At 38.1% G+C, this 24656-nt stretch overlaps 2 protein-coding genes across 4 annotated transcripts; one reads left to right on the top strand and one right to left on the bottom strand.

The window, feature by feature from the left end:
* The first annotated feature begins 2003 nt into the window (after nt 1–2003).
* On the top strand, nt 2004–18549 carry LOC143862661 (uncharacterized). 3 transcript variants are annotated; one of them, XR_013240423.1, is made up of 7 exons: nt 2004–2091; nt 3068–4764; nt 5158–5409; nt 8493–8573; nt 12747–13466; nt 18235–18344; nt 18447–18549. XR_013240423.1 is itself a non-coding variant. In XM_077373729.1 (6 exons), exons 2-6 carry the CDS (start codon nt 3484–3486, stop codon nt 18289–18291), a joined length of 2391 nt encoding a protein of 796 aa, XP_077229844.1. In that variant the 5' UTR covers nt 2004–2091; nt 3068–3483; the 3' UTR covers nt 18292–18476. The 3 variants fall into 3 exon arrangements, 2 of the variants coding, with proteins under 2 accessions (XP_077229844.1, XP_077229845.1); XM_077373729.1 differs by having other exon boundaries at nt 18235–18476; XM_077373730.1 differs by lacking the exon at nt 2004–2091 and adding an exon at nt 2350–2409 and having other exon boundaries at nt 18235–18476.
* A 2292-nt stretch (nt 18550–20841) lies between these two features.
* On the bottom strand, nt 20842–22977 carry LOC143861992 (leucine-rich repeat protein 1-like). The gene is made up of 7 exons (XM_077372977.1): nt 22821–22977; nt 22433–22565; nt 22231–22302; nt 21860–22003; nt 21463–21534; nt 21275–21346; nt 20842–21166 (listed from the first exon to the last, which is right to left on the bottom strand). The coding sequence occupies exons 1-7, from the start codon at nt 22888–22890 to the stop codon at nt 21091–21093; spliced, it is 639 nt and encodes a 212-aa protein (XP_077229092.1). The 5' UTR covers nt 22891–22977; the 3' UTR covers nt 20842–21090.
* Between the last annotated feature and the right edge of the window lie 1679 nt (nt 22978–24656).

Below are 24656 nucleotides of genomic sequence, written 5' to 3'. Positions count from 1 at the left end.
TCTAAACTCTAAAGTAGGGCCCACATGAGTACATAACTAATGGATGAGTATACCTACTGTATTACAATGGTCCAAAATGGGCCCCACCAGATTGGAGGATAGGATAGCCTCCAATCAATCTTTGAGGGGATGGATTTGGTGATTTCAAAAAGAGTATGGGCATTTAAGTCATTTCAGCAGTTTCCTGGTTTTATAAAGATGGACAAAAACTGCCGTGATATCCAACGTATTTACACGCAAAACACGTCTCTTGGCTGCCGCATGAATTGGCCACTTAAAAATCGACACGTGTATGCTTCAGTGAGTTATTTTGGTGGCAGATAAACTCAAAAACAAAGAAAGAAGTTTCCACCGTGAAAATACGGATAGATAGGAGAGCAAGATACGGGTCCACACTTTTTCCAATGTGAATAATCTCTACAAAATGGAGGGTTATGATTGTCTGGTGGGGAAGACTCATGAGATGAACGGTTGGATCATTGGACAGATGGACGTCAGTCTACTCAGTGGATTACTGCCATTAATTAGCAAATAATCCCCTCAATTAGGTTGATGTCTATACGCGGACAAGGAATTTCTCGTTGCTGAACGTTTTTACAATTTGGCGAGATTTTGATTTCTCATCCTTGTCTAAATCCGGCATTACCACGTGCTAAATGAATATACAGCGTATGTTCAGTGCATATGCTGGTTCGTTAATAGTGTTTACACCGAGATTCCGTGTATACACATGTAGCTTATAAAAATTGAGAGGGACTAGGCGGACTGTCACGATTGAGATTGATGCTAACAGTCAAATTTGGTGTCCCACATTTGACACGTATGTGTAATCGAGACCGTTGATCGGTTGAACATCATAACGGGACCCGCATGTATTTTGTCAAATGCCGAATGTACACCTAACGCGTTAAATAAAAGTACTCCAAAAATGAATGGCTTAAATTTCTTTGAGTGAGCCCTAAATCAAGCTAAATAGTCTTAATGGATCAGGGGACTAGGATCATCAGATGAAGGTGTTCTGCACACGACATTTGGCCAGTCTTATATTGCAGGTATGATCAACGGATCAGATCACATATACATCACATAAGTGGGCCCAATGACTTTCTGTATAGAAAAAGCCCAAACTCAAGATCTTCTAAGCATTTCCCATTACGGGTGCAACCAGGGTCGGGTTGGTTTAGGTTGAGGCTAACCCTAACCCAACCTGAGATAACATTCCCTCAACCCTAATCCAACCCAACCCGAGCTTCGGGTTGAGGATGGTCTACCCTAACCCAACCCGCCTCCAAATCAGGTCAGGTTGAGCCGGGTTGGGTTCAGGTTGAGTTGGGTTGGGATCGAGTCATCTACAACCAAATAAAAAAATACAAGAAAGAAAAACATAATCTTGAGAAAATCTTGATAAAATTAGAAGACAGAGGTCAGATTCGGATCAGGTCGGGTTGCCAAGGCTTCAACCCTAACCCAAACCGAATTTAAATCGGGTTGGTTTTCCCAACCCAACCCGAGCCAAAATTGTGTTGAACCCGACCCACGTTGCACCCTAAATTTCCATACCAAAATTGTGCGACTCATAATTAGTGAAGGTCCCGGGAGGCACCAAACTAGTTTAGTTTTAAGAGTCGACAAAATGACGCAAGTCACGTAACCGACATCAAATAGGTTTATACACAGTCCAAGACATCTCACACGAAAACTCGTATCAGGTGTCGTCATATTTTCCTAACCAGTACACATCTGTCATTTTTCAAAAGGTCGAGGATGCTTCGGTCTTTTCGCCGCGTTTGATAGAAAATTAGAGAGAGATAGAGAGAGTGGCTGTATTTGCAGTTAATAATGCTGAAAAAACGAAGGGAGATGATAAATTCGCACCCTCTGTAGGATAATCCGCACTTACTGTAGACTTTTCAATCACGTTACAAGTGGTGCGAATTATCCTATAGAGGGTGCGAATTTATCATCTCTCAAAACGAATAGATGTTTAACAGCATTTTTTGTCTTAAATAATATTACCAGAAAACTCTGGTTTACGACCAGAGGCACCTATATAATAGAGAGAGAGAGAGAGAGAGAGGAAGTGCTTTCTAGGTGCGTGCTTTAATCTGATCATTCTTTGGATTTTGGGAATTCTTAATGAATTTAATTTTCTTTCTTGTTTTATCTTAATCTGTGTTTTTATGTAGAGTTTGTTGATTTCTGTGTGGGAAATGTTTGGTTGATGTTGCTTTTGTTTCTTTTTTTTGGGGTGAATGTGTGGATTGGAAGGAACCTGTTTGAGTGCTATGTTGTTTGTTGATTGGTTTACGGAATCGATTTGGATTCTGATTTTTATTTTTGGGTTTGGGTTTGTAGAGTCGAATCAGATGGTTGGATTGTGGATTAGTCTTATGAAGATCGATGAGATTGGTATTCTTTTTTTTCATGATTTTTATTTGTTTAAATTTAAATGCTTTTCGAAAACAATGTATTTTTTCTTCTACATAATATATTTTCTTTTTTAAAATCTTTTAATGGGTTTATTCTTCTAATTTCCATACATTAAAAATTTCTGATTGGTTAGATCCTTTGATAAAAAATGTTCTGGGTATCTTATAGAGCAAAATCAGTTTTTTTTTCACGTTTTCTAAGTTTTTTTTTTTTAATCATGGCTTTTAAATGTAATTGCTTTTAGGGGATGATATTATGCTGTTTTTGTTAATTTAATTTTTTTATCGAAATTTATAATGGGTATTATCTGCTACTTTTCATCAATAAAAGAGCAATAGATTAAAAAAGTTTTTTTTTTTTTTTTTCGGATACCTTAATCAGCTGGTAAAAGGAGGAAACTCAATTAGTTTCCTTTTTTTTTTCTTATCTTATATTTTATTATTATTATTACTATTTTTATGTGTTTGTTATTGTGAAAATAACCCACATGAGCAAGGTTCTTTGGCTTTGATATTTTTGGTTTCAATGAATGAATGAATTAAGATGAAAATTCTACTGGTTTTCATATTTTCTTCATATAGGTATTTTTTCAAATTCAAATGCTGATATTCACTTTTCTTTATTCTCTTTCCTTTAGGATTGTGCGTTGATTTCTTGAATCTTGACCAACCATGAACCAGCCATGCCTCGTCCCTCGCCGTTCTGTTTGGATTCTTAGCCTTTGCTTGCAATGTTCTTATAAGGGAATGGCAATTGAAAGAACTATACCTCTGGTATATAGATAATAGTAGCTTATTTAAATGAAATTGTAGTGGAAATTAGATAAGATTTTATTTCTTATCTCGTTCTGTGGGATCGATTGATCGGCATGGAATAACATGGTTCCATTATTTCAACAAGAACTTGACAGTAGTTACTTTCTTTTCTTTTGGGAACCATGTTAAAGAGCATTCAGCATACAATGTAAAATACTAGGGAAAAAAAGGGCAAGAAAGGGAACAAGGACTCTTTGCAACTGAAGGCCACAAGCACTCCTTATTACCGATCTTAATAATGGGCTTGCCTCAAATTTCCTCCAACAAAATTGCGGACGAAGTTGTAACATCGTTGAGCACTTTTGTGCAAACATCTCCGCGGTTTTCTGGTATAAGCAGCTGTGATTTGGATGGGCTGCACGGAGGAAGCAGGAGTAATAGGATTGTAGGGGATTTTTCGTGCTCTTCTCTTGGAGATTTTCAGAGAAAAACTACCTTGGAACACCCTAAAGGCCCAGACGGGTTGTTTAGACATAGAAGCACCATTGATGATGCATCGAACATTCATGGATTGAAGATTGGATCTAAGGATAAAATTGGCTGCTTTACTTCGAAAATGGGACGCAACATTCAGAGTCCTGTTTCAAGGGTTGTGGGTTTTGAATCAAGTGGATTAGATCCTTTCATTAATGGGTTCGAGAGAATTTTAACAGATAGAGTACAGTCATCCGGTTCAGTTGGTAGTTCCGATAATTCAAATGATTCGCATGGGCCACAAGCCAGGAAGCGCTTGCTGTCCCCTTTGAATGGTATGCTGTGTGCAAGTCAATTCCATGGAGATCCTCTTGATATTGCCAGGGAAAATGTTTCAATCGGTTCCAATGCCTTGATTGCCAATGGCGGTGTTTTTACGGCACATGACTGTAAGAAAGCCAATATTGGCAATCACAGTTATCTCGATACCTCGCTTTGGTCCATTTCTAGACGTTTAGAAAATAGTAGAACAAGTTCTGTTTGTTTCACTGACGGTCCCTTGCTTGAGAACAAGGCGTCGGTGCCTCATAATCATGTTTTATCTGCACAGGCGATCGATCCCTACAAAGAATCTAGTAAAATAGGAACCCTTACGGGGGCTATAGCCATCTCTGCAAAGAAAGTGATCTCACCCCCACTTTCTTTGTCTCCTCTTGGTCCAAAATGGTCCGAAAGAATGAAAACAGAAGGTAGGGTCTGCATGGATGTCTCAAAGGAGATGAAAGTTGACTATTCTATGTCAAAGAACTATGAAAGGTCAATTGATGGAAATGTTTCGGGCATTTTATTTGCCCCGAAGGATGGTGAATTCAGAACGTCCAGCAAGTCATTTCAAGATCTTGATATCTTTCAGAATGATTCAGGTCCATTTACCCCTGAAAGTACTGCTAGCAGAGGTCAGAATTGGGCTCCTTATTCTTCCTCCATGCCTCATTGCATCAAGTTAGTCAGAAGTTTGAGCGGGCTTCCTGTTAGGAGGTCTTTAGTTGGTTCATTTGAAGAGTCACTCTTATCTGGTCGGTTCTCGTCTGGCAAAACTAGTCAGGTCAGTATTTACTTATTTCTTACTTATTTCTTCATTTCTAGTTGTGAAACAACCAATTAATCCAAAATCTTAAGCTGTTGGAGATGGCATTATTTAATTTTTTATACTTTTTAACACCCCCTCACGTGTGGCTCCTCTTTTTAGGGGTAGCCTACACGTGGTACGTGTGAGCCCCTCTTTTGGGTTCGCCATTACATGTGGACTTTTAATATCAAGGAGTTTTAAACCAGGACCTTTGCTCTGATAACATGTGAAACAACCAATTACTCCAAAAGCTTAAGCCGTTGGAGATGGCATTACTAAATCTTTTATACTTTAACACTAGTTAATGATTTTACTTTATTATTCTGTTTTCATAGACATCTGATGCTATATCTGGCATTAACCCTGCAGAGAATTGATGGTTTTCTGGCTGTTCTAAACATTACTGGAGGGAGTTTCTCACCCCCATCTCAGAAGCTCCCTTTTGCAGTAACAAGTGTAGATGGAGATAACTACTTACTGTACTATGCATCGATTGATCTTACGGGAAATTTACCATCAAACAGATCCAAAGGCCCAAAAATGAAGAGAAGTCTTAGCATCGATGATTCCCGAGCTGCAAGAAGCCGCCTGCGCATCCCTATGAAAGGGCGCATACAACTGGTACTAGGTTTCTTAGCCCTCAAATTTGATTGGTGATCAAGTAAGTTAGGTCTGTTAACTTTTGGTTATGGATGTTGATAGAATGATTTGAGTGTGGTCGTAGACTCTTACTTCCAATGCACAAGGAGAGTGAATGGGTTCTGCCGCTAATTGTCATGAGTTCATAACCTTGCAATAATACCAACTACGTCCTGTTGTTATAGCGCTTAGTGGATTGACTATGCTAAGCCATCACATTTATTTGTTTGCTTTTTTTTTTATTGTATTTTCACAACATCTGGACCTTCTTGTGGATAAACTTTCAGAACTACTAATATGCCATGCTGTACGTTGATCTTTTAGAGTCTGTGTTTTTGGACTTTGAAACATGAAGATGTGTTATTAAAAAATTGTGCTACAAAAGTCCAGTATAAAACTTATGGATAAAGGTTCAATGGAACCACAAGTCAATGGCAACGTCATATTCCTTGACAAAGAATATTTGCCACTGTTCAATAGACATTCTTCGGATGCCAACATCTCCATGATATATTAATTTTTATGAACACCTTGTTTCAATGAGGAAACAAGAGTCTTAGTGAAAATGGAAACGTTTCTACGGAGGATTGGCTTTCTAGCCAAGGTTTTAAATTTAATTTTTGATTTCAGTTTCGATCGCCATGAAAATGGAAGCGTTTCTGTTTTCCCTAGAAATTGTAAGCCCAATGGTTCAACCCTCGGCAATCTTCTATCTTGTTTTGATGATTCCAAACACGAGTGATTCTTCGTACTGACCGGTGTTTGTGATTTAGGTTGTAGATTTATCTAAGGTTCAAAGTTAAGGAAGCTTGGATCAAGGCTATGGAGCTATCTTGGAGAATCAAAGGAAGCCAAAGTAGTGAAGATCCAAGAAGGGAAGAAGACTTGAAAGTGAAGAAAAAGAGCTAGATTGAAGATCAAGTTCAAAAGTCAAGTCTTAGAATGTAAAATCTAATCCCAACTCAAAGTATCCATAAGAGGTACCAAAGTAGGTTTAAAGGGACTCTAAACAAATGATTTATATTAAGTTTTTTGATAGGACCAAAGCCCAAGTATCAAAGAGAGCTTAAACATTGAAAAAGAACCAAAATGGCACATGCTTAGTTGAACCCAGGCCATTATCTTATGGATGATGGGTCTAGAGAATTTTCAAATAATTTTGAGAAATTTCTTAACATGTATTACTCTCTCTCATCTTTCCATAGAGCACAAGAGCGTCGAAATCTGATAAGAAATGAGGAAGATATGGATTTTACAAGTTCGTTGTGCAAAATTGGAATTTGACCAAAACTGTGGGTGGATATCGACATCCGACTGATATTCAGGCAAAAACTGCTGGAGGCACTGGCGGACGTTCGGCTGCCTATTTTGGCATTTTGCCCATAGGCCATAGCCAAACGGCTAGTTTGACGGACGCCCAGGCATTCGTCTCTATAACGGCTAGTTTTGGGCTCCCTTGGCTATAAAAGGCCTTTTAACCCTCTTAATTACTAGGAACTGACTCTAATACAACCTTGAAATATTATTTGAGTGATTAAACACCCTTTGTGCCTCTCTTGGTGTCTTTTGTAATGGGCTGGACTTGGGATTTCATCTTGTACTTTTTAGAGAGAGAAATCTTTTGGTGAGCTTAGTGTTCTATCTACCTTGAGAGAGGTTTTGTATATTTCATTTTCTTTACATTGTATTTGGCAAGGGCTCGGAGATGCAGAGCCTTCTCCATGGTAGGATCTTCACCAAGGTTAAGAATTGTAACGGTGGGATCTTCACCGAAGTTAAGAAGATCGCTTTTAGTAGAAGCCATCGATGGTTGTTGGTGGAGTGGATGTAGGTCTTGGGTTTAAGGCCGAACCACTATAAATCCCGGTGCACATTCTCTTATCCTCTTCTTTATCTTTACTTGCACTTTATTTTATCTTTCTTGCATTTATTGTTGTAATTGTTCTTTTGGCTATAATTTAGTTACTAAGTTTTTAAAAAGCGCAAAGATCTTCTAAAACCCAATTCACCACCTCTCTTGGGTTGCCATCATATCACCTGGGCCTAACATTTCTAACAGAAATTTTAGTGGAGATCAATTAAAATTAGAAACGTATGGAAAGATATGCAAGTGATAGAATTTTAAAATGAAACTTTGGGAAATGCTAGAATAAGCACAAATACACAGTTGGAAACCATCACATAAGCAAGACAACCATCCATAATGGTTTAACAACATCAAACACCTAGTGACATGCATGAACCTGATAATTCAATGCATACCACATTTCACATGTAATTCACGTAAATATTTATATATAATACATTCATAATATTTCACATGCAATTCATATAAATAAAATTATGTAATGCATACTAATATAGTATACCATTAATAAACTTACGGTTTTGGTTTTGGTTTCGGTTTCGGTTTTGGAATGTGTCCTGATGGGTTGGAAACGGAAACTTTTCGGTTGTCTCATGTTGGTTTTGGTGGAAATTTAAAACCATGCTTCTAGCCTAATGCTATGATATGCGTGCTCATCGTAATTTAGTCTTGCTGTTAGTGGAATTTCGTATTTTCTTGTATGTGCTTATGATACCTGGTATTGGATTCCGGTGACTAATCAAATTGAATGTGGAATTTTATTTTATGCATAGACTGAGAAATTTAACTGAACTTTCGCTTATTTGTGGGGCCTTAGGATTTATTTATTCATTTTTTGGCAATGTTCAGGTGGTTTTCTTTGTTTTTCCAGAAAACTAGTGCTTGGGTTTCCACTTAACTATTTTTCCTCTCGCTGTTATTAAAAATAAGTGTTTCTGATTTGGGTTTTAACTTCGTTATCAGAACTTTTGCTAATTTGTGAAGCCTTAAGATTTATTCATGCATTTTTGGCGATGCACAGGTGCTTTTCTTTGTTTTTCCGGAAAACTTGTGCTTTGGTTCCCACTCGACTTTTCCAGTCGCTTTTAATCATTCAAAATAAGTATTTCTGATTTGGATTTTATGAAGGATTTTTTCTGGTAAACATGAACAAAAGATTGGATTTTATCTCCTCACAAGATGAACTCATTTTTTACAGGTTCTCAGCAATCCAGAAATGACGCCTCTTCACACCTTCTTTTGCAATTATGATCTGAGTGACATGCCGGCTGGAACCAAGGTATGTCAGGATTATTGAATTTATATGATTTTTCTACATTTATTCTATAATGCCCCCCCTAGAGAGTGATGCTAAAGCTTCTAGCTTCCATTCAGATTTTATGAACGCTTAGTTTTGTTCTCTGACCACTATATACACGGGTAAAAGATAAAGTCTTTTGTGGACTCTTCATTTCCTAAGCTTTTGCAATTTGTGTTTGAGAAATGTTTTGGTCATTGTTTTGTTAATCATTATTGGATGTTGCACCTTGTACATGATGACCTAATTGGAAATTTGACACATGGCTAATACTATAGCTGGTGAACTCGTAGTGGTGCTAGGAGGTTTTCTTTCTTAATTTTTATATATATATTTTTGAAATGGGTTTCTTAATTTGGATACTTGCCAGAATATATAACTTCATATTTCATTAGTACTAGTTGCCTTTAGCAACTAAAATGAATTCCATGAATTGATTATCAGCTAATTTACAACTTCTCATTTCACTAGTAGTTGTCCTGAGTAGCTTAAAAAGGAATCTTATATATGTTATCATCTCCATGTTTTCTTCCCAGAATCTTGACTAATTAAAAGTTCTCTTATTGCAAGAAATTGTAGGTGGTCTTCTTGCATAATAGGTGTTATCAGTCTAAGATATGATAAGCAACTACATAGAGATCCATAATATTCTACTGTCATCTTTGGTCGTCTATTACCCTTTACGAAAGTACTTTGCTTGTACATCCTTGGATGCCTAAGAGAAAATGGCCCTCTTTTTTTAATTTCTCAGTTGATTGAAGGGATTGCTGGCTCCAAATATTCTCCTGTCATCTTTGGTCGTCTATTATCCTTGCTTTTATTAATTGTTGTAATTTTAGACTTAAAAAGTGGAAAAATTTCTAGACTTAAAAAATAATAATTCACCTAATAGTATCTCCCAACAACCATTAAGTATTGTCAAGTAACGAATTTCAGTATCAAAACTCGAGAAAATTTATTGGGACAGTGAAAATAGATGACTGTTTGAGAAGTCTATATGATTCAATTAGGTAGAGCATAATGCAAATAATAATGTTAGATGCAAATGTTGATGTATGTTTAAACTTTAAACTCTATGTTTACTGATCTTATCTAAATGACATCTGTGGGCAATTTTTGAGAAATTTACTAATATAATCCTTGAGATTTTTTGTTTATTGAACCTGTGGTTAAATTACATTGATTGGACCTATACAGTTCAATAGGTTTTGGACAGGTCACTGTGGTATAGATCTCAATCATCAATTGGTTGAGTTGAACTATGATTAACAATTGACGTTAGTCATATTTCAAGGTAGTAAGTTTTGAGTTGGCTTCTTTAAGGCATGAATTTTATGTTCATACAAAATATTTAATTTTTAATTTGATTTTCTGTTGTCTTTTCTGGCTCCCTTATCTTGTTTTTTGCAATTATCATTTCCATTGTCTTTTATTTGGTGGCATGTCTCACACCAAGCTTCACATGTTTTTCTGTCCCGTTTGTACAAGGGCTATATGATACTCGATGATAATGGTATATGATCATCAACTACTTTTCAGTCCTGATAAACATTCACTAATATTTAACTACCTTTGGTATTACGAATGATTTATATTTCAGCCTTTGTTTTGTGTTAGTTTCCACTTTCTTCTAGCATCCACTTCTAGGTATGATTATAAACTTCTATCAACGTGTGTCAGTTTTGGTTGGGACCGAAGTCCGAAGTTTGATTCCTTGCTATGCATCCGCATAACAAAAAATCCCTCCATATCAATTCCATTAATAAGATGAGTAAGTTGGAAAGTAAAAGAAATGGTAAGATCATCAGCTTTCGAAGCATAGCGCTCAAAAAAAAAAAAACAGCTTTCAAAACATGTGAAATATCTATATTTAGAGTGACCTTTACTGTTCCAGACATGGCGACAACATGTCATGAGGTGTTTGATCTTGTTAAACAATTATCGATGGTTGTGTTGCTTATGTGATGGTTTTTAGATGTAAATTTGTGCTTATTCTAGCATTTCCTAAAGTTTCATCTTAAATTTTTCACCCCATCAAAACATGAGATGTAAAATGAAGGGGCCCACTCCATGCATGGGTTTGAGTGGAGTTGGTGAGATCCATCCACCTCATCAAAGCATGGTGTAAAATGGTGCCCCCACCATATTCATGGATTTGGGCGGAGATGGTGGCCCCACTTATGGGTGTCAAATGGTGGGCTCACTTATGGGTTTAAAATGGTGGGCCCCACCACATGCATGCGTTTGGGTAGAGATGGGAGGGTCCCATAGTAACAAAAAATGAGGTGTAAAATGGTGTACCTCACCCATGCTATGCATTGGTGTAAAATGATGGGTCTAACCTTATCAGAATATAATTGATTAAATTACGTACTATGGCCGCATTTTGTTTCTCAAATGTAAGAAGCATTAAACTAATGCCTTGGTTTTGATCGGAAATTACTACTGTTCTCTCAATCCTTTTTGGTTTTATCATTTTATTAAATAATGGAGAAATTATATGGTGCCTGCCTGTGAAGTCCCGTGTGGGTGGTACGGCAAAAGTACTGCCCTTTATATTTGATCCAACAGCAGCCTCTTAAAAAGTGAGTTGCTGTTGGATCAAATATCAAGGGCGGTACCGCCCACAAGAGACTTCACACTCGGGCACCATATAAAAACTCTAAATAATGTACCCTTCACTAAAAGTTAAAAAATTAATATTTTTCTTGTGCATGATCATTTGTATTTCCTTGTGATTATTTTATTAAAATTATTAAAATTATTTGATCAGACTCTATTATAACTTTATCTTTTGATGTTAGAGTTGAAATGATACCTCATTTTGATTTGTTTGTGGCTGTCTCATGAGAATTGGGTTTAAAAGTAACGACCTTGGGTTTTCTTGGGATTTGTGAGTTGGTTAATTGATTTGTAAGGCAATGTGTGTATGTGGAAAGCATTAGTGAAACTTTGCATCGGCCAGGAGATACGGTGATAAGTTGATAACAATGGCGATGTTCATGCATTAGTTCAATTCCTTTGTCATGCTGAGGGTTATCTGTTCAGCTTCTTTAGATGGTCCAATGAGAGAACTTCAAAGGCTGGGAGAAACGGGGATTTCAAAGTTGTTATCTTTAACTCGCCTTGTCAGCTCAGTATTTCACTTTGGTAAACTTTTTAGTATGTTGATTATAACATTTTTAAATGGTTTATGAGTTTTCTATATGTATATATAGGGATTTGCTAGGGTCCATCGCAAAAGGCATTTCACGGCTGGTCTGTCGCATGTGAGGCCAGCCACCTCGTGAATGAAGACAACAGCTTTTGTCTCCATTCACGAGGTGGCTGGTCAGACATGCGACAGACCAGGCGCGAAGTGCCTTTTGCGATGGACGCTAGCAATTCGTGTGTGTGTATATATATATATATATGAGAAAAGTGTAGCTACACATACGTGTAGCTACACTTAGCTACACGGACACCTTAAAATACAATGGGCCCCACATTGTTTCGGTGATGCAAACCATTCATTTGATGGACCCTCACATAGATAGGATGTGCCCAAAAAATCAGCTCCATAGGATCATCCCAACCCTACGCTTTGTGGAGGCAAAAATGGACGTGTAAAAGCCTTCACAAATCTGCCCATTTTTGCCTCCACAGTTTGAAGGGTTGGGATCATCCGATGGAGCTGATTTTTTGGGCACACCCTATCAATGTGAGGGCCTATCAAATGAATGGTTTGGATCACCCAAACAATGTGGGCCCATTGTATTTTAAGGCGTCGGTTTAGCTAAGTTAGCTACACGTATGTGTAGCTTCACTTAACTCTCTCTCTCTCTCTCTCTCTCTCTCTCTCTCTCTCTATATATATATATATATATATATATATATACGCGCTTAAATATACTCATTATTCTTTGTTTATAATTGGTCTAAATGTGAGGTTACTCCTTATGACTGGATAGTTATGCCTTACAGCCTCGGTTGCCTTTGCATCTTGCCTCTTACTTCTCCCTTTAATACATGCTTAGTTGCTTACTTTTGTTTTCTGGTTTGTGATGTCGAACATTATCAATCGTCTGTTATAGTTGTAATTTGGTCTTGTATCTTTCCTTTTGTGGTGAAATTCCACTCATGACCAATTTTTTGTTGTACTGTTCAAATGGAAAGACATTTCTGCGGCAAAAGGTCACACTCGCCTCTTCTGGATCAACTTATGTCCCAGTGAAAGATGGAAACAGAGATCTTGCCGTGACAAATGAACCCGTGACAAATCCAGCCTCAAAGATTAGTCATCCCACAGGACATAATGAGGAATGTATCAATTCCAATGAAGTTCATATTGTACATACAATGAAATCCATAGACCAAACCTCCAAAATTGTAGAAAATAAAGGCTCTGATATTATGGGTTGTGTATATAATTGTGAAGTTCAGCAATTTGATCTGCCCATTCAATCGCAAAATAAAGGAGTGATGAACCCAGAGCTCTTTTCACCTAGGGAATATCTTAAACTACCAAACGGGTTTGATCTTGCCGCAGATACAAAAAAGTTAAGTGATTTCAACTGTCGCAAGTGCCGGAACACTGATGGGGAGGATTTAAGCCCTATGGATACATGCCAATTAACTGACAGAAAATCTGTTCATAGTTCTTCAAAGGTCAATGAGAATACTACTGGGGCTGGTGTTCTCCGTTATGCTCTGCACCTTCGTTTTCTATGCCCTTCTCCTAAGAAATGTTCAAGGTCAATGCAGAGGTGCAAATCTGATCCTTTATCTGAACCACATGGGAACAATTTGACCACTGAGGGGGAGCGGCGCTTCTACTTATACAATGATTTAAGAGTCGTGTTCCCTCAACGCCATTCTGATGCCGATGAGGGCAAGGTATGCAGTTTAACTCTCACATGTGAGGTGCTAATTATCTTGATTTTTTTTGGATTAATAAGTCTGCTCACGATTTGTTCTGTCAAGCTGAAGCTTCATTCTGATTTTTTCCCATTTTGTTGCATTTACAAATTTGAATAATTTTTTTTGACATTTTGACTCATTCTCGTTCCTGGCATTCTATATCTGTTCACTGACGATGAATTTAATTAATGAAAAGTCATTGTTTTGAGGAATATCTCTGCCCAAGCATCATCACTGTTGCATGAGTACATAGTTGTGAACTTTTAAAATTCTTGGGTGCCATTAGGTTACAGATCTGCTGGTTTACTTTGAAGTCTTTAAAACTCTATTCAATGCATCTAAAGACCCTCTGCTCTTGTCAGCCATTTTGATTATGAAGTACCATTTGAAGACCGTTGTTTTCTAATCTCTTTCCTAGTTAATAAGCTATGCAAATGTTCCTTCAGTTTTACTAGTTCCATAGCCGAGATGAGTGAGTCCATGTCAGCAGTATGGGAGATTATTTTTATGTGCTTGTTCTTTTTTATAGATTATTTTCAGGGGTCATTCATTTTTTATGTATAGATTATTTTCAGGTGGTTGTTCTTTTTTTGTCCAAGTAGCCTCAATTCTTATGGTGAATATTTCTTCAAAAGCAGAAAACAAAACTTCAGTGTGAATGGGATAGTCATGTTTTCAACGTCAACTCTTGTCAACTGTTTGAATTCCTCAGGACATGCTCTTGTAATATTTTGAAGAATCTAGTCTTATTTTCATTACGACACTGTAAACATGGTTATTTGTGGTGTGTGCTTGATCCCAAATATTGGGTGCAAGCTGATATATATTAACAGGGTGAATCTCAAGATGGGATCCCAACAAGATTACAATCAACAGGTAGGTCTCCTTAGGAGATTACAAACCGCTTTCATTTGTAGAGCGATGATCATCTGGAGAGCTGGCCCAGTTGGCATCAGAGTTTGCAAGATCGGTTGTGGATGAGGCCTGGAAGAGAAGTCCATGAATAATGCCTTTCACATAGCGAAGAGTACGTTTGATGGCATCCATGTGAACCACAGTGGGTTTGTGCATGAATTGGCAGGATCATAATGAGGTACTGTATGGCACCAACAATGCCGTGAAAAGGAGTGGTGGAAGGTAACGATTCACCTTTATAAGCAGAAAGCTTTGTGCCTGAGGCCATTGGGGTGGTAACAAGTTTGGTGCCAAGCTTTGATGTACAATCCAGTAGGTACATGGCATACTTCGTTTGGGTGAGCACACGAGTTTGGAAGGAGTGCGTCAAGAAAAAAATAGAGGGGGCCTAGGTCTTCCATATCGAAGTGCAACTTAAGGAATGAGATTATGAATGCTAGTGGAGTCACTACCAATGATCACCATATTGTCAACATAAAGGAAGAAGATGCAGTCACGAGGGGTGTGCTATATAAATAGTGAGGAATCTATACTCACACAACACTGAACTAAAGTGGTAAAACCGGGCCCCTGAGACCTGCTTTAACCCATACAAGGCTTTTCGAAGCCAAAGAAATAGTTCGGGCAGGGGGTCAACAAAACCTAGAGGTTGAACTATGTATACCTCCTCTTGTAAAATGCCATGGAGAAATGTGTTTCGCATGTCAAGCTTACGGAGGGGCCACTGTCTTGGACATGCAATGGCAAGTATGAGCTGAATAGTTGGGGCCTTCACAACTGAGTTGAATGTTTCCTCAAAAATCTAATCCATGCTGTTGGTAAAAACCCTTGGTGACCATACGAGCTTTGTATCACTCAATCGATGTCTGAATGCCATTTGGTCTTATAAACCCACTTACAACCAACCTAATTACCATGAGCGGGTGGAGGAACAAGAACCCATTTTTTATTTTGAATCAAAGCATTGAACTCATCTTGCATAGCAAGGTGCCAGTGTGTCTTAGATGGCCATGGAAAAGAATGTGGGATCAGTGGAAGCGGAGAGGAGAGAAGTGAAGCAAGCTGAGATGGGATGTTTGGTGGTGCTAAGTAGCTTGGGATTGCGAATACCATACTTGAGCTTGGTTTCCATATGATGGGTAGATTGTACGGGTGGAGCCGAAGGGGGTGGATGGACTCTGAATCGTCACATGCGAGGAGTGTGAAACGGGGAGGGGAGTGATGTCAGAGTTGGCTTTGCTGGAGGTTTCGTGAACTATAAATGCAAAGGAGTCGTTGGATAAAGAAATCGTCATGGGGCTGGGAGAAAGAGGAACCTATGGTGTAGGGCATGGTGTTGTGGAGGGATGACAAGACACCATGAGAAGAGACAACATAGGTAGATCGTCATTGGGGGATGGTGCATAGCGAGCATGGTGATGGAAGTAGCCATCGGAGAGTGGTAGAGGAGGTAGGTGACGATGACGTTGAGCAATGATGATGTTGAGCAATGTGATTCTGTAGAAGGAAAATATTTTCATAAACACCAACATGAGGGGAGATCTATACATGGTCTGTGAGCACTTGTATCCTTTGTGTTGAACGTCATAACCCAAAAAAATGCATTTGCGAGTTTAGAACTTTTTTTTTCCTTTCATTTTTTTGTACGGAACAATATGTGCATAGTAAACACATCCGGAGGCCCTCAAATGATTTAGGTCGGGGTTTGGCCAAATAATCTTTCATACGGTGAAGACCCTCCAAACACTAGGTAGTTGATTAATTAAGTAAACATCGGCTTTGAGAGCTTTGACCCACGATTTTGACAAATTAGCCTGAGCAAGTAGCATCAAACCTAATTCAACAAGGTAATGGTGTTTGCATTTTGCCACACCATTTTGTTGTGGGGTTTCAGAACAAGACATGCGATGAGAGATGGCAAGTAATGACTGAATGGTCTGTCTCGTGAATTCACTGTCACCTTCGAATTGAAAAGTACACATTTTTTTGCGGTTAGAGCCACTTCAGTTTTATGTTTAAAATAGGCAAAGCATTGTGTCACATCACTCTGCCTTTTTAATCAATACCAAATACAGTGAGTCAGATCATCTATGAAAACAATATTATATCAAAAGCTATCAGTAGAATAGGTGCAAGACCCAATACTCTAGGATTAAGGGAGGGAAACAGAGAGAAAACTACAGGGAAGAAAAGAAGAAAACTACAAAACGAACCCAATACTAGCAGCAGTTGGTTGTGCCATAGCAGTTAAGTTCGGTCTATCTTGCTGGGTTGAGATGAGATGTGAAATATTAGTAAGCATTCCGTATTGCGGGAAGATCGACAGTGCAGAGGTAATAGACAGTGGCACGGTCATGGGGAAGGAGAGAAGTGAGTCGTGAGGAAGGCAAGAGAAAGTTTGGGTGGGTGGAGGACGAGGGAGGGTGAAACTAGAAGATGAAAAAACCATGTAAACGTGGTTATTTCGGTATGTGCTCGATCCCAAATGTTGGGTGCAAGCTGTTATATATTAACAGGGTTAACCTCAAGATGAGATCACGAAGATATTGCAATTAATGATTAGGTCTCCTTAGGAGATTACTAAGAATCTTGGAGGATACAAATAGTATTAGTCAGGGGGAGTTGACAAGTACGGCTGTTGCTGAAGTCGGTAATACGATTGGAAACCTTTCAGTGGAGCACTTATGGTAACACCACATCACGTGTGTTATGGATTTTGCATGGATTGCTCTAACAGAAGCACCATACTTCCAAGACATTCAACCCTATTTCTTAATCTTACATTAGATATCTTTTAGGCCTTAGCTTACATCTCTCTTGCAATTTGTCTTAATTGACTGTCTTAATTGCCCTCAAGCTCTAATTTTTTCTGTTGGGACCCGGGTAGAACTCACCCTTAAATTGTAGCCATTAAGGCGAGGGTGCTGAAGTCCTTGTACACCCTTCCACATCCATTCACTTTGCAATGTGGGATCTTTGCTTTCGCGTGGAACCCTCAACAATCTTCCCCTCCACGCAGTAGCAACATGGAAACTGCGAGATCTTCCCCGAGGGATTTTCTCCATCCTTGAGGGTACACTAAGGTTACCGAGAAGAAAACAGTGAGATCTTCCCCGAGGGATTTTCTCCATCCTTGAGGGGACACTAGGGTTACCGAGATCTTCTCTGAGGGAATTTCTCTGTCCTTGAGGGTACACCGGGTTTACCACACCCCGGCTCCCAGCTCCAATACCACTTGTTGGGACCCGGGGTAGAACTCACCCTTAAAAGCTAGCCATTACGGGGAGGGTGCCGAAGTCCTTATAGGCCCTTCTACATCCATTCACTTTCCCAATGTGGTATCTTTGCTTTCTCGTGGAAGCTCCAACCTTTTCTTTTCCTAAAAATGTTCGAATTACTATTACCTTATGTTCTCTAACTATCAATATGTCAACACTAAACGAAGTTCATAAATTATATTTGAAATGGTTGAAAGATACGTCTTTAGTTAATATCATAAAAAATTGCATTTTTCTTACGGGGCATCAAAGTTCCTCGCCGGTCTTCTAGTCTTTTACTGGATAGAACATGAGAAGAAGACTGGTGTTTTGGTTGTTTGTTTTCCTGTAGTTTCTAGCGAGTTTCAGATGCTATCTGTAGACTAAAGCCAGGCTAAGTCTCTTGCTGAAATCATTTTGCTTCCTATGAAGCAAATGTTGTTTCTGTGCCAATTTTCAGTAATTTTGATCTTGAGTTCTTACGGGCCCTTCTGAATTGTGCTTTTAATCATATGGGTTCAACTCTACCTCGTCTTGATCATTTGTCTTGAGACTTCTTTTTGTCATGGCAGTTACATGTGGAATACCATTCTCCAGCAGATCCGAAATACTTCGATATCAGCAACTGACAAAGCTTATAGCCTCCGGCCTCCAACGTGGAGGCCGAAGGTGAATATATCATGTACATACACATATCTCCCTACTTGTCTTGATGGGTACAACCCGCTTCACCTGTAAAGATTTTTCATTTTTTAATAAATTGATGATTATTCCTTCATCGCAGGAAATCACGTCGCTGATTTTCTTCATTCTATCTCTTTTTTGTATGCCTGGAACTGTGTCTATCGTTTTGATGGCTATGAAATTGTCGTCTTTAATCAACTCTATCATCGGTTTCAGTTGTGTTTGGGATTGTTGAAATGTTGGGTGTTTTTAGCTTCGTTGGATTTTGAGGTGTTCCACAGGATGCTGCAACTCGTTGGGACTTTTTAACTGCTGTTTTAAAACCGTACTAATACATAGTTGGCATAGTGGAAAGTGAATGTGAGAAGCGAAGCGCGAGAGGCCTAAAAGAGAGAGATGCAGGAAGCAAAAAGCTCTCAGAGAAGGCATTATTGGAAACCAACTGTAAGAAGTATTATTGGATGCAGACTAAGTGTAGAAAAAAACAAAAAAAACTAGACTGACCTATTACTAATGCTGCAGAATTCAAATGAGAGAATACAATTCTTTGGCGTGACAGAGCCATCTTAGGAAATTCATAGACTAAGGTGATCTTATTCAAGATAATTGATCAAAAATGTTTTGATGTATAAGCTCTTGTACGAATTTCATCAAGGATTTGAACTCGTAAGAGAGAGCTGGCGATCATCCCATATTTCCAGGTTTTAGAAATCTCAGGATGCAGGAGAGATTTCTAAAACCTGGATTTCTTACTTAAAATCCTAGAAACGCTACCAGCATACCAACAGATTGATCATGACCTTCTTTTACACTATTTTCAAACTTAAACCTGGATTCTAAAATCCTCGTATCCAAACTTAGTGGCCGTTTGGATACGCGGATTTTAGAATCTGGAATTTCTTCAAAATTGTAGATGAGGGACAAGAGAAGAAGCGGACCAGCCGTCGTTTTATGATTTCTTGCTCTTCTTTCTGTCAGCGAGAGAGCATCAGATCATCCCATTTTTCCAGGTTTTAGAAATCGCAGGAAGCGGGAGAGCATCAGATCATCTCATTTTTCCAGGTTTTAGAAATCGCAGGAAGCGGGAGAGATTTCTAAAACCAGGATTTCTTACTTAAAATCCAAGAAACTCTAGCACACACAGTAGCTTGATCATGAACCCTCTTTTACACTGTTTTCAAGCTAAAACTTGGATTCTAAAATCTGCATATCCAGACGGCCCCTTAAAGTTGAATTCACAGCATTGGATGAACATATGGGGAGAAACTCAGAGATCTGAACTTCTTTTGAAAACTTAATTTAAATCACACTACAAAAGGGGTTTTAAAACCTACATGATTGATGAACTGAAAGTAAAATTTGAGGGAAGGATGAAGTTACCACAAGTTGAGCTAAAAAACTATTTAGGTCTACATGCTACTAAGCTGGAATACAATAACCAAGATAAAACTATTGAATTAAACTAATTTTTTTGGTGGGTGAATTAAACTAATTACATATAATAACCTATGCCAAAATTATTAACAATGGCAATCTTAGTAAATAAAAACTAAATTCAACCTCTGCATTCTTATGCATGAATTAAGGCTACTTTTGGCCACCATGAAAATTATTCCATGGAATATTTGTGAGGTCGATTGTGAGAGATTGGTTGGTTATGTAGAGACATGAGAGGGTGGGAGCTTGAATATCAGCACACCAAAGTTAAACTCCCCTCTATGATCATTTATCTAAAGTTAAAACTTCTTTTGAAGACGACTGACTCTTAAAACTAAAAGAGTCCAAACGTCTGTCCTTTTGGCCACCATGAAAATTATTCCATGGAATATTTGTGAGGTCGATTGTGAGAGATTGGTTGGTTATGTAGAGACATGAGAGGGTGGGAGCTTGAATATCAGCACACCAAAGTTAAACTTCCCTCTATGATCATTTATCTAAAGTTAAAACTTCTTTTGAAGACGACTGACTCTTAAAACTAAAAGAGTCCAAACGTCTGTCCTTTTGGCCACCATGAAAATTATTCCATGGAATATTTGTGAGGTCGATTGTGAGAGATTGGTTGGTTATGTAGAGACATGAGAGGGTGGGAGCTTGAATATCAGCACACCAAAGTTAAACTTCCCTCTATGATCATTTATCTAAAGTTAAAACTTCTTTTGAAGACGACTGACTCTTAAAACTAAAAGAGTCCAAACGTCTGTCCTTTTGGCCACCATGAAAATTATTCCATGGAATATTTGTGAGGTCGATTGTGAGAGATTGGTTGGGTATGTAGAGAGACATGAGAGGGTGGGAGCTTGAATATCAGCACACCAAAGTTAAACTTCCCTCTAAGATCATTTATCTAAAGTTAAACTTCTTTTGAAGACGACTGACTCTTAAAACTAAAAGAGTCCAAAACTCCTCATTGGCTGCTGTTGACAGAACATTTTGAGAACAAGTATACCAATCAGAACAAGAGGGGTGTCAATATTATTTCCCACAAATCAAAGATAGAAACAAATTCATTTTTCATTGCTCCATAACCCCTCTTTGAATTTATGAGAAAGCTGTACGACATAAATACATATAAAAAACATATCCCACATATACCCCTCTCTTCAAATACAAGTACAACAACCCCCTACAACTGAAATCAGAAACTCCTAAGTCAATCTAAACATCTCCCTTTCACAATCCCATAAAACCAATATACACTTTCCCCCTCATATAAAGAAGACAAACCAACACCCTTCATTTTCCTATCAGTTATTGCAGGTTACATCATAACTCACAGATCCCATCAGTTCAGGCCCTGCAAGACCTGGATTATTCTCAAAACTGCAAAACCCACCAAGGAGAAAAGATCAGATATGGCTGGTCAGGAAAAGGGTCATATACACCAAATCTCAGTGTAAATAAATGCTTTTGTCATCTAGTAATTGTCACCTCTTCTCTGAGAACTTAGAGAAGGAGCCTGAAGTTGGAATGGTTCCACATAAGTTGTTGTTTGAGACATCTCTGCATAGATTTCATTTGGGTTTTTAGTAAAATACAAAAGAAAAACATTTGATTCCTCCTCTGGTATTGAAGAGTTAAAAAAAACAAAAACAAAAACAAAATAAAATGGAATTTACAGAATCTTTAGGTTTCCGAGCTTGGTAAGCTCTCTCGGTATTCTTCCTGTCAATCTGTTTCTGTTCAGCCTCCTGCAAATAGAAATCCGTGAGAGCTAACAAACAAGTAGAGGGCACTTTCGTCATTTGGTTTTTGAACTGATATATTCGCCCCCCTTTTCTTCACTGGGCCACCCTCTCCACTGTATTTACTCTTTCAGGGTTTTTACTTTTTAGTTATCTGGGTATTTAGGTAGTTCATTAATGTAGGCAGGTATGTGACAATGTCATATTTAAATGACCAAAATACCCCAACATCCAAATTTTGTGTGGGTCCCAGTCTGCCAAAGAAAGTGGAACTGATAGATTAGCCCCCCAAGTGTATTTAATATTTTATGTGTAGGCGAGTGAGTCTTACAGAAATCTGAGGGAAGGGAGTCTGCTGAGAGATGGAGGGATGGTTCCGGTGAGATTGTTATTGTAGAGATCCAAGCTCAACAGGTTCTTCAACCTTCCAAACTCTTTAGGAATACTGCCTACTAGATTGTTCTTATACAACTCCCTGTAAACAATAACATTGATTATCCGTAAAATTACAAAAATGCCATCCACTTTTTCTAACTAAGTTGTCTACCAAGTTGGCCCCACAGAGTCCCAACATTCAATGTATAGATTCCACAACAATTTGAACGGTCCAGATGGATGTGGATACATACACATATATATGGATATGTTTGTCAGTTTAAAAAAAGTTAAGGGTATAATAGTCAATCAGTATATAATTCTTACAAATATTGCAGTCTTTCCAGCCTCCCTAACTCCGGTACAAGATTACCTGACAGCCTTGCATTTCCAAGGTCTCTGTAAAATACCACCGAAGAAAAGAGGACAAACGAAATTAAAATAAGAAACAATGGGGAGATATTGATTACAGGGAAGCTTCTTCAAGATAAGAAGAAAAGAGAGATTTGAAAGAGGAAGAGATTCTTACAGCCTGGTGACCCTGTTGTCTTTGTCACAAGTAACATGAAACCAAGTACATGGATTCACTAGAGTTGGATCCCAACTTTGTAGAACATTTCCTGGGTCTTTTACAGCTCTTCTCAAAGCATAAAGAGCATCACCTACTCAATAAAATGAGGAAGAGTTTGAAAAATAATCAAGTTAGAAAAAAACCCACAGCAAAAATTTCGAAAATTACTCAAGAAAATGATGATAAAAACTCATGAATCTACAAGCAAGGAAAAAAACCCATATGAAGCAAAAAAAAATAAAAATAACAACTTTCCCATACAAAATGAGAAAAAAATCATGAATCTTGAAGGTAGAAAATGACCCACATGAGAAACATTAATATCTAGTTATAAATCCATGTCTACCTTCAATATTTGCACTCACGGTTGCTGAAACTGCAGATAGAAGTAGGAGAAACAGAGAAGGAAACGCCATTAAAGGGTCTTGAGTTTTAGAGAGAGAGAGAGAGAAGAGAAATGGAAAGAGAGATCTTACAGCTTTCTTTTTTCAATACATGGAAGAAAAGGAGCAGACCTGTTGGAGAATTTATAGAACTATGGTGTGACGTAGTCAATAGTAAATACGGATTTAATGAGTGGTGGGATTTGAATCTTTTAATTTCTAAATGTAGGTTCTCTTTTTACTTATTTGCTGATGTATCCTCATTTTTTTTGTCAATCCTCATAATACTCTTTTCTTACCCACAAGGGCCACAATTGTTTTTTTATGTCCTTCCTCTTTTCCCCAGTTTGAAGGGGGTGGAGTCCAACTCAGCCCAAAGAGTGCAAGTTGAGTCAAACGAGTTTAGGGCCTCTTGGATTTGTGAAACCCCTAAATCCATGGCACAAACAAGAAAATGTAGCTCGTGTTGGGGCTAAGCCTCTAGCTAAATGGTAAAGACTTTGTTCTTAATCCCTGAGGTCGCAGGTTCAATCCCAGCTAACCTACCGAGAAAAAACTATGAAAAAAAAAGTCTTTCTCTCTCTATGAAAAAAACGGAGTGCTTGCTCCGTTTGGTTGCCAGGTTTTTTTCGGTAGGAGACAAAGGAGGGGACAAGCATTAATTAGAGAAAGATATTATGATGAGTGGAGAGAGAAGGTAGAGAGAGAAAGAGATAGCACCATTTTCAAGACAAGATTTTACTGATGTCACCAAGAAAAAGCTGATGTGACCACTAAATATTCTCCCACATAAAGCCTAGGAAAAAAAAAAAAATCCAGCAACCAAAAAAACCCAGCAACCAACCATTGGTCTAGTAGGTTTGCCATATTCTTCAAAAAACAGGGAAAAAATTCCATGGAAAATGAGCTTCCAAATGCATGGAAAATTCATCATACATAGTTTTTGGGGAAATTTTTTTCCGTGCATCATACATCAAAATCTTTCTACTAAGATGGGATATGCTTGTGATTATAAAAAAAGATGAGCCACAAAGAGGGATATAAGCTTTTATCTGATATTGCGTGTAATTCTCCCGTTGAGTACATAGAACGGTTGGATTTAATGATATTTTGATCAGTGTAGGTGCTGCTACTACTACAGTAGGTGTGGGAGAGTAGGGAGAGAATAATTGAAATCCGGGCAGCGGGCAGCTCGAAACGTCCTGAATGATAATGTATGTTTAGCATGGGTTTCTCCTTTTCCTAGAAGAATAATTGCTTGGGAATGTGTGGTAGTCGGGCAGGTCATTATTCCTACGGGTAGGTTTAAATTTTCTTTTGTTTTGTTTTGATTTTCTTAATGGCTTCTTGGAATTACAAAGTTGTTCTTTAGTATTATTTTTATTTTTTTAGGATTATTAATTATTCCGGACATGATCTCGTGACAAGCCTTAGCCATGGTTTTAAATTTTGATTCGGATTTCGGTGGAGACCGACACCGAAATCAATCAAAACCGAAACGGTCATTTATTTTAGCCGCCGAAATTTCGGTTTTTCCGAAATTTGACCCAAAAAATCTGTTTTTTTTAATATTGAATAAAATATTGTTTTCGGGTTTTGTTTCAAAATTTCAAGGTCCGAAACCGAAATTTTAAACCTCGGCCTTAGCTCATGTTTTAGAACATTGATTTTTTATCCTTGGAAACGAATTTTCTTAGGATTCTAAGCCACTGTTTGAAGTAATTTTCTTTTGTAAACAGTTTACACGAAAAACCGTGGGAAAAACAACCCAATGCTATTGCTATAGCTGTGAATTTTTT

Source organism: Tasmannia lanceolata, unplaced genomic scaffold, assembly GCF_043159265.1.
Source record: "Tasmannia lanceolata isolate RefF3 unplaced genomic scaffold, GAP_Taslan_0.1 ptg000037l, whole genome shotgun sequence".
NCBI lineage: Eukaryota > Viridiplantae > Streptophyta > Magnoliopsida > Canellales > Winteraceae > Tasmannia > Tasmannia lanceolata.
This window is presented reverse-complemented; position numbering and strand designations above follow the sequence as displayed.